Source organism: Pelobates fuscus, chromosome 5 (assembly GCF_036172605.1).
Source record: "Pelobates fuscus isolate aPelFus1 chromosome 5, aPelFus1.pri, whole genome shotgun sequence".
Taxonomy (NCBI): domain Eukaryota; kingdom Metazoa; phylum Chordata; class Amphibia; order Anura; family Pelobatidae; genus Pelobates; species Pelobates fuscus.
This window is the reverse complement of record NC_086321.1, coordinates 175,908,462-175,927,485: the sequence shown is the minus strand read 5'-3', so window position 1 is coordinate 175,927,485 and position 19,024 is coordinate 175,908,462. Positions and strand designations below refer to the sequence as shown.

Genomic DNA, 19,024 nt, shown 5'->3' with positions numbered 1-19,024 from the left:
GCGGCCGTCCACTCCTCTCACTGCCGGGTAAGGTCTCGCCTGTTGCCGCAGGGACCTCTCCCCTGAGGAACTAAAACCCCGAGGGTAAGCCTCTCCTCAGCTCTGGTAGCCCTAGACATCTGGGGTCGCAGTTGTGGGCTGTTCACTCCCTCCAAAAGCCCGGTTTACAGGCGTAAAAGGTTATATTTAGCAGGAGCTGATCTGTCCTGCGACCGCTCAGCTCGGCGGCCCGGCCCCGCCCCCAGCACTCTAGTTTTTAAAGGAACACTATAGTCACCTAAATTACTTAAGCTAAATAAAGCAGTCTTAGTGTATAGATCATTCCCCTGCAATTTCACTGCTCAATTCACTGTCATTTAGGAGTTAAATCCCTTTGTTTCTGTTTATGCAGCCCTAGCCACACCTCCCCTGGCTATGATTGACAGAGCCTGCATGAAAAAAAAGACTGGTTTCACTTTCAAACAGATGTAATTTACCTTAAATAATTGTATCTCAATCTCTAAATTGAACTTCAATCACACACAGGAGGCTCTTGCAGGGTCTAGCAAGCTATTAACATAGCAGGGGATAAGAAAATCTTAATTAAACAGAACTTGCAATAAAGAAAGCCTAAATAGGGCTCTCTTTACAGGAAGTGTTTATGGAAGGCTGTGCAAGTCACATGCCGGGAGGTGTGACTAGGGTTCATAAACAAAGGGATTTAACTCCTAAATGGCAGAGGATTGAGCAGTGAGGCTGCAGGGGCATGTTCTATACACCAAAACTGCTTCATTAAGCTAAAGTTGTTCAAGTGACTATAGTGTCCCTTTAAGAATGACAAGGATCTCCTAGTCATACTGAAAACAGTCAATAGATGGCGATCACAGACCACTCTACTGTTTAAGCTTAGAAATTCCTTTGTCAATATCAGTACTGATATTAGCAGAGGGAAACCCCTTTGGATTAGAAATAGGTGAAGGATTAGAATTCGGACTGGAGCCAGCAAAGGAATACATCTGATGAAATCAGCAGGGAAATTCCAAATCATTCTACCACAATTGCTAGAGCTATTATTAAATTACGGTTATGATAAGGGTTAGGATAGGAGTTAAGTTTAGGATTGATACTTTACACAAAAAAAATAAAATAAAAATTATGTTTTGTAACTGTAAAGGGGAATTGTAAAGAGGTCTGACTACTGATAAAGATGAGAATGGATCAAGAGGGAGAGCGGGCAGCAAGCAAGTTATGCCCAACAGGACACTCTATATGCTCGTCACCCCATTTACATGGCATTGGGCTGACTGTACCCAACCACAAGTATTGGATACAATAGCTCCCATCTCTTGCATACAAGGTTCCCTAAGAGAGGCTGTTATGTAATGCATGGCCCAATGGATCCACTGCTGGCAGTTACTGGCTAAGGCCAAAGACTGCAACCACCCGACTCTCACATGTACTCACATGCCTGAATGCAAGTCCACACAAGCCAAGCCTGTTATAGACTACTATACTTTCATGTTCCTTTATGTTTATTTAATAACAAGGTTCCAGGTCTCACAGACCAACGTAAACTTACCAGGTCCCATATGCATGATTGAGGGAAATATTAAACACACATAATCAAGTTGGACCATATTATAATTTTGTTAAGAAAAAAAAAAAAAAACCTTATATAAAATAACAACTTAGTAAACTTACAAAACGAGCAGACTATACAACTACAACCCTCTGTCTAGATAGACAGTGGTGTGCCGGTACTGCCCATTCTGGTATTCATATGGTGGTCAAATAATTGCCTCATACTCCCTCAGGACAACCATCTAGGTTCTTACTGACCACTAGAAGCAATAATTGGGACATATGTCTATAACTTTTTGAAGGTGATCTTTAAACTTGTGAAAATAAGAACATGGGAAGGATTAGGTTTACAGATAATATTCTTCATACATACCTGGAGGCTTTCATCTTCCCGGATTAGCTGCTTTCGAGGGAATATGTGGTTGGCTTGAATGCACTCAAGGCTGCTCTGACTTTCTTCATCCTACAGATAAAAAAAATAAAAAAATTAATTTATTTATATATAAATATATATATATTTTCTGGTGTATTTATTGTTATTATTGTGAACAAAAATCCAGCAAAACAAAAGGACATCCCAGTGAGAGAATTAATTGCATACAACTCACCATGATTTATGCAGCAGTGAGAAGGAAGGTGTTTGGTACCCAAGGATCTGTCCACCAAAAGGAATATATATTATACCTGCAATACATTTAAAAATACCAAAAATCTTATATTGCTCTAAAATTTAAAAACACGCAACCAGACACCTCAAACCTCCATAGAACAGCAGTCTCATTTCAAAAATCACATTCAATTTTAAATGCAAACATATTAAAGGGACACTATATAGTCACCAAAACAACTTTAGCTTAAAGGACCACTATAGTGCCAGGAAAACAAACTCGTTTTCCTGGCACTATATGGTCTTTAGGTCCCCCCCACCCTCAGGGTCCCACTCCCACCGCGCTTAAGGGTTTAAACTCTTACCTTTCTCCAGTGCCGGGCAACTCTCCTCCCTCTTCCTAGGTCAGCGCCGAATGCGTATATATGTAGGTCTCTGTATGTCTGTATCTGTATGTCTGAGTGTATGTGTCTGTGTGTCTCTGTATGATTATTTCTGGGTTTGTATGACAGTGCATCTGTATGACTGACTGTGTGACTGAAAAACGATGCCTGTGTGCCTGTGGCTTGGGAGGAAAGACACACAGGTGAAGATGCATTTTCTTTTTTTAAGGAGGTTGGGGGACACCAAAATGCATCTTCGCCTGTGTAACTAAAAATCCTAGCACCGACCCTGCATGCCCCTGCAGCCTTACTGCTCAATTTTCTGTCATTTAGGAGTTAAATCATTGTTTATGAATCCTAGTCACACCTCCCTGCATGTAACTTGCACGGCCTTCCTAAACACTTCCTGTAAAAAGAGTCACCTATAGTTTATCCTTCCTTTATTGCAAGTTCTGTTTAATTTCGATTTTTTTTATGCCTTGCTATGTCAATAGCTTGCTAGATCCTTCAAGAGCCTCCTGTATGTGATTAAAGTTCAATTTACAGAGCAAGAGAAAATTTTTTAAAGGATCACTATAGTGTCAGGAAAACAAAGCAGTTTTCCTGACACTATAGTGCCCTGAGTGTGCCCCCACCCATGGCGCTGAAGGGGTTAAAACCCCTTCAGTCACTTACCTTAATCCAGCGCCGGGCTCCCTCGGTGCTGGTGACCTCTCCTCCCCTGCTGACGTCAGCTCCCTCGTCCAACGTCAGCGGAGCCGAATGCGCATGCGCGGCAAGTGCCTCACGCGCATTCAAAGTGTCAATAGGAAAGCACAGCCACTAGAGGCTGGATTAACCCCAAATGTAAACATAGTTTCCATGAAACTGCTATGTTTGCATCTGAAGGGTTAAAACCTGAGGGACCTGGCACCCAGACCACTTCATTGAGCTGAAGTGGTCTGGGTGGCTATAGTGTCCCTTTAAGGTTAATTACATCTGATTGAAAGTGAAAACTGTTTTTTTCATGCAGGCTGTGTCAATCAGAGCCAGGGGAGGTGTGGCAATGGCTGCATAAACAGAAACAAAGGGATTTAACTCCTAAATGGCAGTGAATTGAGCAGTAAAAAATGAGAGGCATGATCTATACACTAAAACTGCTTCATTAGGCTAAAGTTGTTTAGGTGACTATAGTGTTCCATTAAGAGAGAAATCATAATCTATGGATTAACAAAATTGTATAAAAAATTTTATTTTTATTTTTTTTAATTATAAGAACACCACACATACACACTAAAACGTAAGCATACATTACGTACCTTGCAGAATGTTGAAGACTTCGTAGGTCTTGAATCCTTTTAATACATTTTACCAAAATATCTAAAAACAGGAAAAAAAATATTTGAAAGGTTTATTTAGTGGCTTTTAACTTTTTTTTGCCATGGAAAAGGATTCTGATTGATAGGCTTTTTCCAGAATTATATGAATGAGAGAAACTATGTTAAATAGTATTTTCTCAATTATTGCACCAGAAAGGTGGTAATACAGTTGGAAAATATACTTCATAAGGTTAAGAATATAAGAGACACATAAACCATCCATCAAGCAAGATCAATGGTAACAAAATGGAATAGATCCATGGGTTACAGAACAAACCACATATTGCAGAATTTGAAATTGCAAAGGGTGGGGGGAGGTGTCTGAGTCAATGTAACTTCTGCAAGCATCAGCATGCTGTGCCCTAGTAAATGAACAAAGAATAACAAATACATCTGTACACACCCAGGAGAAATACATTTTAAAAGAAACTATATATTTGAGACTTATTAACACTTAAATAAGACGAAAACAATGGGGGCTGCTGGTCCCACTGTTTTCTATGGAAGACTACCCCAACGTAATACTTCAGGCAACTTTTTGGACCATAACACTTGGATAAATCTCCCACACTTCGTTTCTGGCACACTCTGAGGTACCATGAGGCACAGCACTGCATCATGGAACCCTGGTTGAAAGATCACACTTTGCTTCGGGACATCTTTTCTTACGTGACTCAATGGCGAGCTTTATCATGCAGCTGCATCTTCTAAATTTACTTGTTTCTAAATAAAGATAACAACATTTACTCTTGAATCCACAGATTGTTTATAGTTCTGTATAATTTTGTGTTTCTATTTATAAACTAACTGACACTGACTGGGAGGGAACCCTGATCAAATAATCATTTTAAATTCCAAAGCACAATAAACAAAGTAATTCCTGCCCTCTGTGCCTAAAAGCAGAGGCAACCAACAGCTATTTCCCAAACTATTTTTTACTATTACTTGAATAACTTGCCATGAACCTGAGCAGACATTTTATTTAAACAAGCTTGTAGAGACTATAGCACCTGTAACATTGCCATTGGTCTAATCTAATCTACTCTAGAGGGAACAAAATGGACAAAATCTGTCTATCATTTGTTTCTGAGCTGTATGGGGACTCTGTTGGCACCAAGACCACTTCATCTCAATGAAATGGTCGAAATGCCATGTCCCTATAATTTTAACCTCATAGAGGTCTCATAGAAAATGTTAGATGCCTCATAGAAAATGTTAGATGCCTCATAGAAAATGTTAGATTTGCGCACTGTGGCATTTCTTCTACGCATGCTCAATAGTCTACCAATGTTTCCATGTTGGGAAACATTAGATTGGATGAGATCATCAACACTGATGATCTCAGCCAACAAGGTGGAGCACAACATTGAGACTGGGACGGCAAGGGCAGAAATAAAGTAAATGTCACCTTTCAAGCTTTTATTACAGTGTGCTCCTCACAGAGCGATCACATGGCTGACAGAAGTCCATGCCGCAGCCTGCGGTGGGACTGACACACACTAGTGTGTTATTTACCCTATAATTAATTACAATAATTAAAAGGGGTACGCACGGATCCCATCGAGCAGTGTTCACAGCTGGCAGAGTGCATGCAAACTCGCTAAGGATAGCTAAGGCAAATAGCTATGGTAGGCAGCGAAGAATAATATAACTAAGACAAACATGGGTGAGGGCTGTTTAGAACAAATAAATATACAAAATTACAGAATAAGATGAACAATATCGGGACTAGAAATTACAACAGAATTCCTGAACAGAAGGAGTGGGATCTAATCACATAGATAAGCAAAATATATGTTGAAAAATGTTTGAAACAACAATGTTACAAAATGGGTTATTTTGTTTTAGATTTTATTCATATAAAATTGTTTCATATATGAATATTTGAAGTGAAACGAATGCACCGTTTCTCCTGAACAAAATTAGTTATAACAAGTGTGGGTGCACTTAATATGAAAAAGGTAAATTATGGTTAACCCTTTAAGGACCAAACTTCTGGAATAAAAGGGAATCATGACATGTCACACATGTCATGTGTCCTTAAGGGGTTAAACAGACTTCTAAAGCAAATTCCAAGTTTTGTTTTGATGGGAACTTGTACAATTGCCTCCGTCCTTAAAGGGACACTATAGTCACCTGAACAACTACAGCCACTGTCATTTGCCACTGGTCTGTCTCAGCAGTTAAAGTCAAAATGCACTGAAGAATCCTGCTTAGAAGTACAGTTTTATTGTTCCTTTCCCTCTCTTGGTGCCTGGAACAGTACTCTAAATCAAGAACACAAAAAGATTGGGCTTGATCAGCCCAAAGCTGCTTAATTGCATGCAGTTCAGTCAGAAACTAAACCACAAGTCCAGTGTATATGTGTATTTAATTTATATTCACATCCCAAGCCTAACCCCCCTCACTCCCTCCCTCCCAAAAAAAAGGGAGTAGATTTTGTAATTTCATCAAAATCTACTAAGCAGACTGGAGGGTGGGTATATGGTTTCTAGTTGGTTCAGAAGACCTTTATCTAAAAAGGACCAGATAGTGTAATACTGTACATTACATAATTGTAAGATAACCATTATGTTATGATTACTCCACTATTAGCACTTTACCCCAAATCTGCTCTATATAGAAAAGACTTCTTGAATGTTGCCTTGTTCTTAGAATTACTTATTCAATGCTGCCAACAAAAACAAAACAATCATGCAAAGCTGCAAACAGAAGAAAGCATACTGAATACATTAAGGATCATCAACATATATTTAAAGGAACACTATAGTCACCTAAATTACTTTAGCTAAATAAAGCAGTTTTAGTGTATAGATCATTCCCCTGCAATGTCACTGCTCAATTCACTGTCATTTAGGAGTTAAAGGACCACTCTAGGCACCCAGACCACTTCAGCTTAATGAAGTGGTCTGGGTGCCAGGTCCTTCTAGGGTTAACCCATTTTTTCATAAACATAGCAGTTTCAGAGAAACTGCTATGTTTATGAATGGGTTAAGCCTTCCCCCTATGTCCTCTAGTGGCTGTCTCATTGACAGCCGCTAGAGGCGCTTGCGTGATTCTCACTGTGATTTTCACAGTGAGAGCACGCCAGCGTCCATAGGAAAGCATTGTGAATGCTTTCCTATGTGACCGGCTGAATGCGCGCGCAGCTCTTGCCGCGCGTGCGCATTCAGCCGACGGTAAGGTAAAGGTAAGTTTTTACCCCTTTCCCCTTTCCAGAGCCGGGCGGGAGGGGGTCCCTGAGGGTGGGGGCACCCTCAGGGCACTCTAGTGCCAGGAAAACGAGTATGCTTTCCTGGCACTAGAGTGGTCCTTTAAATCACTTTGTTTCTGTTTATGCAGCCTTAGCCAAACCTCCCCTGGCTATGATTGACAGAGCCTGCATGCAAAATAAAACTGGTTTCACTTTCAAACAGATGTAATTTACCTTAAATAATTGTATCTCAATCTCTAAATTGAACTTTAATCACATACAGGAGGCTCTTGCAGGGTCTAGCAAGCTATTAACATAGCAGGGGATAAGAAAATCTTAATTAAACAGAACTTGCAATAAAGAAAGCCTAAATAGGGCTCTCTTTACAGGAAGTGTTTATGGAAGGCTGTGCAAGTCACATGCAGGGAGGTGTGACTAGGGTTCATAAACAAAGGGATTTAACTCCTAAATGGCAGAGGATTGAGCAGTGAGGCTGCAGGGGCATGTTCTATACACCAAAACTGCTTCATTAAGCTAAAGTTGTTCAGGTGACTATAGTGTCCCTTTAAAGACTCTGCAACATAGTACAATTTAAAAAGTGTTAAGAAAACACTGCACAATCTTTCAACACACAAACAGTGTTCTGAGTGAGCATCCCTTTAAAACTGGATATAGGCTAATACAATACAGTAAAATAGCATTGTTCTCTGCAAGCCTTCCCAGGATTCAATAGTTAGAAAGACTGAACACTAGTCTTGTGGGACCTCAAATAACAAACATTGCAAAGATGAAAAAAAATACAGTGTTTGGAGATATGGGACAGCAGGCTGCCTTGTCCCTAAAGAATGTAATTGAATCACGCTAACCAGCCAGGCAAAGCTAACACACGACTCACTGTACATTCCTGAGAACTGGAAACTAAGTAAAAGCCAAATAGTACTCCTTTATTTTTATCAACTACTCAAGTCAGCTATTAGAATTGTATAGTAAACAGAAATATAAAATGCATGCAACATTTCATTCACAAATATACTTATTTTTGTACTGCAGATTAGTAGACAGCATTTATAACTTTACTCGTAATGCAAAGTGAAGTTTAGTTTTCTTCTCATACAAAGATGAATCATCTCTTTAAGTGTTTTTTTTCCCAAATACACAGACAGGTATACATATAAATCTATATAAAAACTAAACAATGCTGTTTGGATTTGGAAATGGTGGCAAACTTATGTTTTTTGTGCTGGAAGTTTACGCACCCCCCGCCACACTAATATACCTGGGTGCAGGGGGATCCACCATAAAATGCAGTGGTTTGCACCTCAAAGAGAACTTTAATTTACTACCATCCAGCTATTAAATATCAATTTAACCCTTTGATTCAAATATATCACACACAAAAAAATAAGGTGCAAGAGCAAAATATCTAGTCGCCACGGCAACCTGGCACCTGGGACATGGTTTCACCCATTGTACAGTGCTGCAAAATTTGTTGGCACTTTAAAAATAATAATAATACATGCAGATTAACACTAATATGCAATTTAGGAGGGGCGTGGCCGACAGCCGAGCTACATGGCAGCACATTGATTCAGCTCCTGAGCTGCACGAACAAAAAAAAAAAACGCAAAAAACTGAGGTATTTAGCCATAATGGGAAACCACAAAAAGGCTCACCCTGCCCCCCAGCATTCCGGGAAGACCCCTACAGGAAAATCGGGTACTGTCACCCGTTTATTCAGGGAATATTCCGACCGCGTGGCGGACCTCGGCGAAACCAATATGGCGCCGGCAAACATTGACTCGGATCCGCCAAGCCCCACAGCATCAGACACATCACACACATCGATGGATACCGATATTAAAGACATGCTGAGAAATCTGCCATCCAGAGCCGACCTGGCACAGATGCTGGGGAAATTGGAAACTGCCTTCCAGCAGAAGATGGAGGGCCTCAACTCAGAAATAACTCAGGTAGGCCGCAGGGTCCAAGACCTAGAGGATGAAAGGGGGTCACACCAAACATTAATGCACTCCCTATCAGCTAAAGCCCAAGCCCAAGAAAGGCACTTATCTATGATGCAACGCTCTCTAGACGACATCGATAATAGGGGCAGGAGAAATAATCTGTGTATAAAGGGAATGCCCGAAGCAGAAGGGGAAAACCTATATAACATCCTGGCCTCGCTACTCAATCTTATACTCAATCGTAATCCAGACTCCCCGGTCATTCTGGACAGAGCACATCGCTCCCTACGCCCCAAAGCAGCGGTAGGCGATACACCAAGAGATATTATCTGCCACATCCACTACTACGCTCTAAAGGAAGATATTCTGAAACACCTCAGGGAAACCTCCGGTCCCATGTTATATCAGGGACACGAAATACAGATCTATCAGGATCTTTCCTGGCACACTTTGCAAGCGAGAAGGGCCCTAAGGCCGATCACAGACCAGCTCCGAGCACGCAACCTACGGTACAGATGGGGTTTCCCCTTTGCCCTCATTGTAAACACCAGCGGAACCACGTACACGATTTCCGCGCATCAGGACATCATACCCTTCACCAAAGTGCTGAACCTGGCAGAAACAGCCATCATGGACTGGTACGCTCCGGATCCAGCATTAACTGCCCCATCTCTACAGCAGAGACCACGATGGAGATCCCCGGCTAAGAAGCAACGGCTGAATCAAGCTGGACACTCAACAAGCAGAAGGAGGACAGACCAAAGCCGCAGGACACTAAACAGTCTCGACTATCATTTTCCAGTCGTATTCCCACGATACCCTTCTATACACGATTGTTTTTCACTACAGTGACGCTGGCCTTTGCTCCCAGATAGGGCCATCTACTCCGACTTGGACATACTCCGACTTGGACATAGGGCCATCTACTCCGACTTGGACAACCTCAGGTTGTATAACTGCATATGTTTTTACCCTCTGTAACTGTGAAAATGACATACACCGGTAGTATACGGGTGACTTGCGACGCTGATTAGATATGACCATAGGATTACCCAGTACTTTCCACTCTAAGGAAATGTAAACGCCTCATGACGAGATGGGAAGACAAGGGTACTGACTGACCTGGGCTAAACCGGTCCGAGGGGGTAGCAAAGCCCAGATACACTAAGATACGATGCACCCTAACATTTAGAGAAGGGGTTAATATACCAACACTTGACGGAAAGAGGGTATCCCGGGAAGGGAAAGGTACTAAGGAGGGAAGAAGAGGGGAAAAAAAAAAAAAAAAACTACCTGAAATATAAATCAGAGGTACCAAAAGCACGAACCTCGCATTCCCCACATGTTTGATCTACCCCCCCCCCCCCCATAAGGTTTAACTTGACTTCCTCCTTCACTACCCTATTGCCCTTCATGACATTTACCTCCACAAAGCATTAACAAGCTATTTTGCGGTTCAGATCCGTGTGCTCCAAGAGCCCACTATGTTGTAATTTGTTAAAACAGTGAATAACGATACTTATAAAAAAGGAAATATCAAGCAAACAAAATAAATAAATAAATAAAAATAAAAAACAAACAACCTTGTCCACGTCCCCGTCCCCCCCCCCCCAACCTTGCCCACTGTAGACTACGGGACTTCTCAGGGGCGGACCCTAGTTATTTCTATTTCTATAGTTGCCAAAGAGCAACGCCAGTAACCTCACGACATCTTTACTTGTGGTTTCACCAACCAACACTACTTTTTGTATATAGTTTTGTTTTGTTTTGTTAAAGTTTGTATTTCATGCTGACATCGCTTATTGCGGTAACACCTTTCGGTTTACGAATCTTTGTACCGCTTGTCATTCTATTGGCTTATCTCAAACAAACAGGGTACCCACCACACAGCGCCCACAGATATAGGCAAAGACACCCACCTCATACGATCACCGTAACACCTTCCCCACCTCCCCCCTCCCTGAACCCTCAGCTATGGCAACAATTTCAATACTTTCACATAATGCTAGGGGGCTAAATACCCCCGCAAAACGTCACATGGCCCTCACGGATTATCATAAAACAAAAGAGGAAGTGGTATTTATCCAAGAGACGCACTTTCGCAAAGACTCAGCACCATCACTAAAATCTAGACACTACACAAAGGGATACTTTAACAATTACGTAGACTCGAAATCACGGGGAGTAGCGATCCTCCTCTCCCCACATCTGCCGTTCACGTACAAAGAACATATGTCTGATGACAGTGGGAGATATATCTCTCTGGAGGGCCAAATGGGCTCAACTCCAATTACTCTGGCTAACATTTACCTTCCTAATAGAAAACAATTCCAGGCCCTACGTAAGATAATCAAGCAGTTGGTACAATTCACTAACGGCATGTTGATCTTAGGAGGCGACCTCAACATCTCCCTAGATGGAGCACTAGACACTACATCCCAAGCCTCTACATAACAGGCTTCAACACGGGCACTTATCCAAAAACTTAGGACTCGCACCAGCTCTATGATTGCTGGCGAGTTTTACACCCCGCTGAGCGGGACTTTTCCTATTACTCATACTCCTCGTGCTCCTACTCGAGAATCGACTTGTTTCTCCTACTACACAGATTCCTAAACTTGGTCCACTCCTGCAAATACGACTCAATCACATGGTCCGATCATGCACCAATCTCTCTCTCAATTAAGATCCCCTCCCTCCACCCCACTAGGACACAATGGAAGCTGAATGATACTCTACTTAACCACCGCGACGTACGGAATCAAGCTGAGACCTCCCTGGGACAGTATTTCGAGCTCAACACACATCCGGTATCCACTTACTCAATCATTTGGGAAGCACATAAGATAACAATAAGAGGTACGTTCATTCAGGCAGCCTCTAGACTCAAAAAGCTGAGGGAATCCCGCACACTCAGTCTCACCAGAGAAATTAGGAACTTAGAGGGAACACATAAAAATATTATCTAAACCTTACCACATTCAAGACACTGGTAGAAAAAAGGACCAAGTTAAGTACGATTCTCGACATCAATACTAAACGCTCCCTAGCCAAGACGAGAAGAACATTCTACGCACAAGGGGGTAAATGTGGGCGCCTTTTGGCCCATGCACTAAAAAAAAAAAACAAAGGGAACACACATTCATAGTGGCCATTCGCACTAAAGAAGGCAAACTCTCACATTCAATGACTGACATTCTCACAGAATTTAAAGATTTTTAATCCTCGCTGTACAATTTGAGACAAACCCCCCAGCGGCGGCGGACATCCGCGATTTCCTTTCTCATAGGATACACAACACCCTACCCCACAATCTCCGAGAATCCCTAGAAAAACCCATTTCAAGGGACGAATGCCTCCAAGCAATCAAACATCTACCACTAGGGAAAAGCCCAGGTCCTAACAGGCTCACTGCCAAATACTATAAAACATTTTCCCCCTTAATAATACCCCACTTCCAAAACACGTTCAACTCTCTGCTCAAAACAGACAGTCTCCCCCCACAAGCCTTGAACGCAACGATCACGCTACTTCCAAAACCAGGGAAAGATCCTACCCACTGCGGCAGCTACAGGCCGATCTCCTTGATAAACGTTGACTTAAAGCTGTTCACAAAAATCCTAGCCAACAGACTCAGACCACTGTTACCAGGACTGATACACAGAGACCAATCGGGATTCATTCCAAACAGGGAAGCCAAACACAACACCACTAAACTGCTGAACCTCATACACAAAGCCATGAGGGATGGTTGTCCCAGTCTACTCCTGTCAATCGATGCCGAAAAAGCCTTTGAAAGGGTAGACTGGACTATGCTGTCACACACCTTACAATACATGGGTTTCAGCCCAAACTGGCTCAAATGGTTTGACGCCATATACTCACATCCCACGGTGAATATTAGGGTCAATGGTCAATTATCGGAACCAGTGGCAATAAGGAATGGCACCAGACAAGGGTGTCCCCTGTCGCCTCTCCTGTTTGTCCTGGTCCTGGAGCCCTTCCTTCAGGGGATTAGGGACAAGGCTCTAATTGGAGGCATCACAAGAGACACGACAGAACACAAGATAGCAGCGTTTGCAGACGACATGCCATTCACAATCTCAGAACCGGTATCGTCGATACCTCACCTAATGGCTGAAATGGAATCCTATAGCAAGATTTCTAATTTCGAGGCCAACCTCAGCAAGTGTGAGATATTGCCGCTAAACATTTCCCCTCACGACGCAGCCATTCTACAACAAGCACACCCATTTGTATGGGCACCCCACACTATAAAATACTTGGGTATTCACCTAACTAAAGAGGAGTCCCGCCTATTTGAGAGTAATTTCCCTAGCTTGATGAAGGGCACACACTCAGATCTCAGCACCTGGAATAAACCCCAATTTGGTTGGTTCTGCAAGCTGAACATACTAAAAATGAATGTTCTGCCAAGGCTCTTATATGTCTTGCAGGCATTACCAATTGCACTACCTAAGTCATGGTTCACGATGATCCGGAAAACCTTTACGACTTACAGATGGGCTCACAAGAACCCAAGGCTCGCTTACTCACTTCTCACACGACCGAAGGACGAAGGGGGCCTCGGCCTCCCAGACATAGAAAGATATCACCAAGCGGTCCTCCTGACTAGATTGTATGACTGGACACATCCACACCCGGCCGCACAATGGATACACATAGAAAATACTTTCTTCAGAGCGCCCATTTACACAATACCATGGCACAAATCCGGACAGCCGTTCCTACTACAGTCCCCACACCCCGCAATTTCACCAACCCTACGCATGTGGGCTAAAGTGAGGACTCATCAGTCGATGTCACCATACCCCTCCCCGCTATACCCGATCACACACAACCTTTTTTTATACCGGGAGAGGATGGTAGAGCATTCAAACAGTATCATGACTCACATTACCTGCACCTAGCGGACGTTATTGTTGGCACGGGAAAATCAGATGAAACCACTGCAAACTATCACGGGGGGTCACAATGTACTGCAAACATTTCAATATAGACAGCTTTCCCACTTCATACATACAGGGCCACTGGCACACAATTCTGTTCGAACACACACACAATTGGAATTACTCTGCAAAGAACATACCTTAAAGAAGAAAATCATCTCAGAGATGTACACAGCGATCGCCAAGACAATGCCTCACCATCCCCCAGCATTCACCTCGTCCTGGGAAAAGGAACTAAACACCTTTCACGCCCGAAACGTGGCGCACCATATTTACACGAATTCATAGGTCCTCTAGAAACACCGGAACCCAGGAGAGTAACTACAAAAGGGTAGTGAGATGGCATTACACCCCGACAACTGAGATCCCTATTCCCAACGCACTCACATCACTGTTGGAGGTGCCAAGCACCTGAAGGCAACACCACACACATCTGGTGGTCATGCCCAGTGATCCACAGTTCTTGGAAACGCATTCATGGGATGATACAGTCAGTCCTAAACACCCACGTCCCTTTTAACCCAGAACTCTTCATATTCTTGATTACTCCCAGAGACGCACCTAAATTGACATCAGACCTACTAACTCACTGAATCTGTGCAGCGAACCAACTTATACCTGCATTATGGAAGCACCCGAAACCACCATCCATTCGAAAGTGGATACAAAAAGTCGAAACAATTAGGGGCCTAGAGGAAACATGCCATTCCCTCACAGATAAATACTCCACATATATAGCCACCTGGCAACCCTGGTGCGACTACCTCAATAACCGCTCAATGTAACCATTTTAACATAAACCAGACACACACCCCATTTTTGGAGCTTAGTCCCCCCCTTTATTGAACCACCAAGCACCATCCTATTTCCCCCATACTCATACCCGGACATCGAGATAGCTATTTACAGAGTTGTTAATAGAGTCCCGGGAACAACAAATGCCTTATCTTAAATCCACTGTGATAAATACCCATTGCTATGAGCCAAAGTTTCAATCACTTTGTTGATAAAGCAGACTTTCGCCTTATGTTAAAATGTGATGTAATGTACATGCAAACTAACTGTGACAAGTTACTAAGATGAATACCGAACTAATTTCCTCATTTTCATTGTCATGTCATTTACTGTCATGTCATTTCTTGTCCTGTTATCTTGAAAAGCAATTGACAATTGATGTAACTGTGCAAATCCTCAATAAAATTTAAAACCTTAAAAAAAAAAAAAAATGATAATATGCAATTTAGGAGCTTGACATACCGGTCTTGAAAGTTCTCATCTTTAACAGTGCAAGGTATAGGCGTACTTAGATAATCTATAAATATTTCTTGCATAAAAATAAAATAAAAGCTTTAAAAAGTTTTAATGTTGTAGTAAATGCAGTCATTGTACAAAGCATGGCATTTTCATTGTTGTAATATGAACAGTCAGCTTGGAGTCAACCAGTTTACAAGCTGCTCAGTGAAGCAGGTGACTGTCACACCTGCAGTGACATGTGCCAGAAAGATGCAGCTCTGTAAGTAGTAAACAATGCATGGTATTCATTAAGAGTCAGGCTCAATAACTTGAATTTCCAGGAAAGCACAGGAACATGAAGCATATGAAGAGACCAAGTCTGGAGGAACTAAAAGAGTGCCAAAATGAGTGTGTGCAAATAGTATATAATTTCCATAGTCTGCATGAAATTTGCTTTGCAAGTAGATCTTTGCACTCACAGCAATGCTTATTAGTCAGCTCAAATCACATCCATTCCTCTCGTTATTAGAGTCCAATACATTTTGCACTCTGTAAAATAGAAACAATGATAAAAAGCAAGAACAATATCAAAAATATAGATGTAAAACGTATGGAGTAGCTATAAAGCAAGACAGAAGGTTATATAGACGAGCATAATGGAAAATAAATTGGAGGTGGTGTGACTGAGGAACTATGGAGCTAGTATGTTCTAATTTGCAACATTATTACCTCTGTCTAGACAAACAGCACATAAACTCTGTGACGTCAATCTGGTGCTGACAGATAAGAATTGTGACATTAGCTCCTGTCACTTACATGCTGCAGTGTCCCAGTATTTACAGGTCATACTAACTACCATAACATACTATAATAAGCAAAATGTTGCTCAGCACTAAAGGCCACAAAAGTGCTCTGCATTAGACCAGTTGCACACACCATGAATTAATCATGTATTGCCCCAGAACCATGGTACTTGTTTAAATAAAATACTTTAGGAGGTGAAAACAAAAATGAAAATCTATGTAAAGATTGTTCCATGTTCAACTTCAAGTTACATTATAGTCCAAAGGTTATTCAACATGAAACACAGTTTTGTAACATGAGGCTGGATATTCATGAAATACTTACATTTTTGGTAAACACGTTTAATTAATCAAGCTAATTGCAGTTAATCTGCAGAGAGAACATGCACTTTTTTCCACAGTAAAAATTTTATAACAAACATAAGTTTGTTAAAAAAAAAAAAAAAAATACCTTAAACCAGGGCTCGACAAATCCCAGGTGCCAGGTCGCCGTGGCGACTAGAAATTTTGCCCTGGCACCTGTCAGTCTTTTACCTACAGCGGCCAGCTGGGTAAACAATGTTGCCCGTTTTAGCATGTGAGGAATGGAGGCGGCCACCCTGGGGATCATGGAGACAGCAGGCTGGGGCAGCGCACAAGGGAGCAGTGGACTTCCTGTAGCTCTGGTCCTTGTGGGCCGCATGCGACACGCGAGTCTGACACGCTTGCTCTAGTGGCTGTCTCACTGACAGCCGCTTCTGCGATTCTCACTGTGAAAATCACAGTGAGAAGACGCTGGATGTCCATAGGCTAGCATTGAGTAATACTTTCCTATGGGCGGTTTGAATGCGCACGCGGCTCTTGTCGTGCATGCGCATTCGGATCTGAAGTCGGCAGGGGGTGGAGAGTTCACCAGCACAGAGGGAGCCTGGCGCTGGAGAAATGTAAGTAGCTGAAGGGGTTTTAACCCCTTCAGCCCAGTGGGAGGGGACACACACACACCTAATGACCCTATAGTGCCAGGAAAACGAGTTTGTTTTCCTGGCACTATAGTGCTCCTTTAAGCCTATGTACACTATGTGCTGAAAGAGAGTCTGGAGTAGCTGAAATGGTTGGGGTCTATCAGTATCTTGATGCTTTAACCATGTGCACACTGTGTGCGGAGAGATAATGGAGTAGCTGAAATGATTACAGTATCAGTATTTAATAGAAAGTTAAAGTTATTATAGCAGGAGCACTACTGAAGAGGAGAGGGAGAGGGAAAGCAAGCCTTTTACAGAGTAATTCAGTGTGTGGTGATCTCTGTATTGCAGCTCTGTGGGATAGTTATTAGTATATCTTTATTGTGTCCAGCTGTGTGTTATTTCTCTGTAGTCTACGCAGCTCTGTGTTTTTTTATAGGTATCTGTGTGTTGTGCCCAGCTGAAATGCTGCACATACAAAACACCAAGCACCATTACCACTTTAAATCACTAACATTAAAGAAAGAGAAGAAAAACTCAAAAACAACTATGTAGTTCACTGCTTAGATGAAAACAAGTTAAGAGAATTCAAATGAGAAGGTTGCAAAGCAAACATAGGTGGAACATGTGATCTGTGCATGGTAAAGATAAACACTGGATGCTTCTGCTGAAGTGCTGATATGCAGGATTTACTGACTGTGTACAAACGGGACAGGATGGACAAGAAATAGAACAATTTACAGATTAATCAAACAAAACCTATTGTCCGTATCAGCAAAACAGGCTAATGATGATCCCTAGCCCTGCAACTAAGGCTACCATGAAACCAAAGCCATTAGGTCACAGGCATGTTGAAATCCATGTAAAGTTATAAAGTTTTAAACAGATTGTAGTAGGTCATTCCTCTCAAGCAGTATTACATAGTGATTGTTTTAGGCAGCTATTCCCCTATATACACCTCTAAGAGTGGTGGGCTACTTCTGCACCCATATGTATTCGTAGGCTAGTATATCTCACATTTGCATTAGCTATGATTTATATTTTACTTTTGCTCTTTGTCCCTGTCCTTTGTTTTTAGGAATATTTTTTTTCCCCACCGGTTTCTCTCTGTTATGTAGGTGCACTGAGATTGCCATAGGGACCTATTTTAGGCATCTTTTCCCTGTATACCTTTCAGAGTAGTGGGATTATTCCCCACCCATAGGTAGTACAGGAAGTAGCAATTTCATCATATACAAATCAAGAGAAGTGGTATTATTTTCCACCCAGGGGTACTTGTAAGTTAATATTTTAATTTACATTACTTGATAATATACAGCTACATAGGTTTGTATGTGAACTCTCTGCCTATGGTGCAACGAGGTAGTCATAGCGAATGACTTAGGTAAGTAGCTATTCCCCGGTATATCCTCAAGAGTAGTGGGATTATTTCCAACTCATTGGTTTCTGTAGGTAGATTACCTTTGTATTGGCTTTAAAATTTATATTCCCCATTGCTTTCCCTTTCTTTAGTTCTGGGAGTGCTTAGGAGGGTGAACAAATTAGGGCTTTAATATTGTGTTATCTAATATTAAGGCAGTTAGACTTCTGCAATAAGGTTTTGCCTCCTTTCATTCAGCCAACGGCCACCTCTATTTACCACTCATGTAGGACAGTCAACACCTTACTCATATTATATCCTATATGTTTATTTGTTTTGTTTTATTTTAATATACCCTTAATAAAGTTACTTTCAATCTTTTTTATTTAGCAGCCTATTTAGCTGTATAGGTTTTTTCACACCTTAACAGCTTCACTTATATTATTAGATTTATGGGACAGGTAGTATATACACCCCAAAGAGCAGTTTTATTCACCAGAAATTATAATTATTTTGAACTGCTTAATAAACTGATCGTGGTTCCCATCAGTTTATCCACCGTTTAAGTAAAACAGGTTGCGTTTTACTATTGAGAAAGCTCAGACTGATCATGGAAAGGACTAGCATGCTAAACTGTGGAATAAGGGTAGCG

At 41.8% G+C, this 19,024-nt stretch overlaps 1 protein-coding gene across 4 annotated transcripts in view; it reads right to left on the bottom strand.

The window, feature by feature from the left end:
- Positions 1–19,024, bottom strand: part of MTMR3 (myotubularin related protein 3) — an 87,480-nt gene that overhangs the window by 54,541 nt on the left and 13,915 nt on the right. For all 4 annotated transcript variants that reach the window (XM_063454744.1, XM_063454746.1, XM_063454747.1 and 1 more), the window contains exons 2-4: positions 3,849–3,909; positions 2,169–2,244; positions 1,934–2,023 (exon numbers count right to left, since the gene is read on the bottom strand). In XM_063454744.1, the coding sequence (XP_063310814.1) occupies positions 1,934–2,023; positions 2,169–2,171 (93 nt within the window). In that variant the 5' untranslated portion in view covers positions 2,172–2,244; positions 3,849–3,909. The remainder of the gene's footprint in view (positions 1–1,933; positions 2,024–2,168; positions 2,245–3,848; positions 3,910–19,024) is intronic.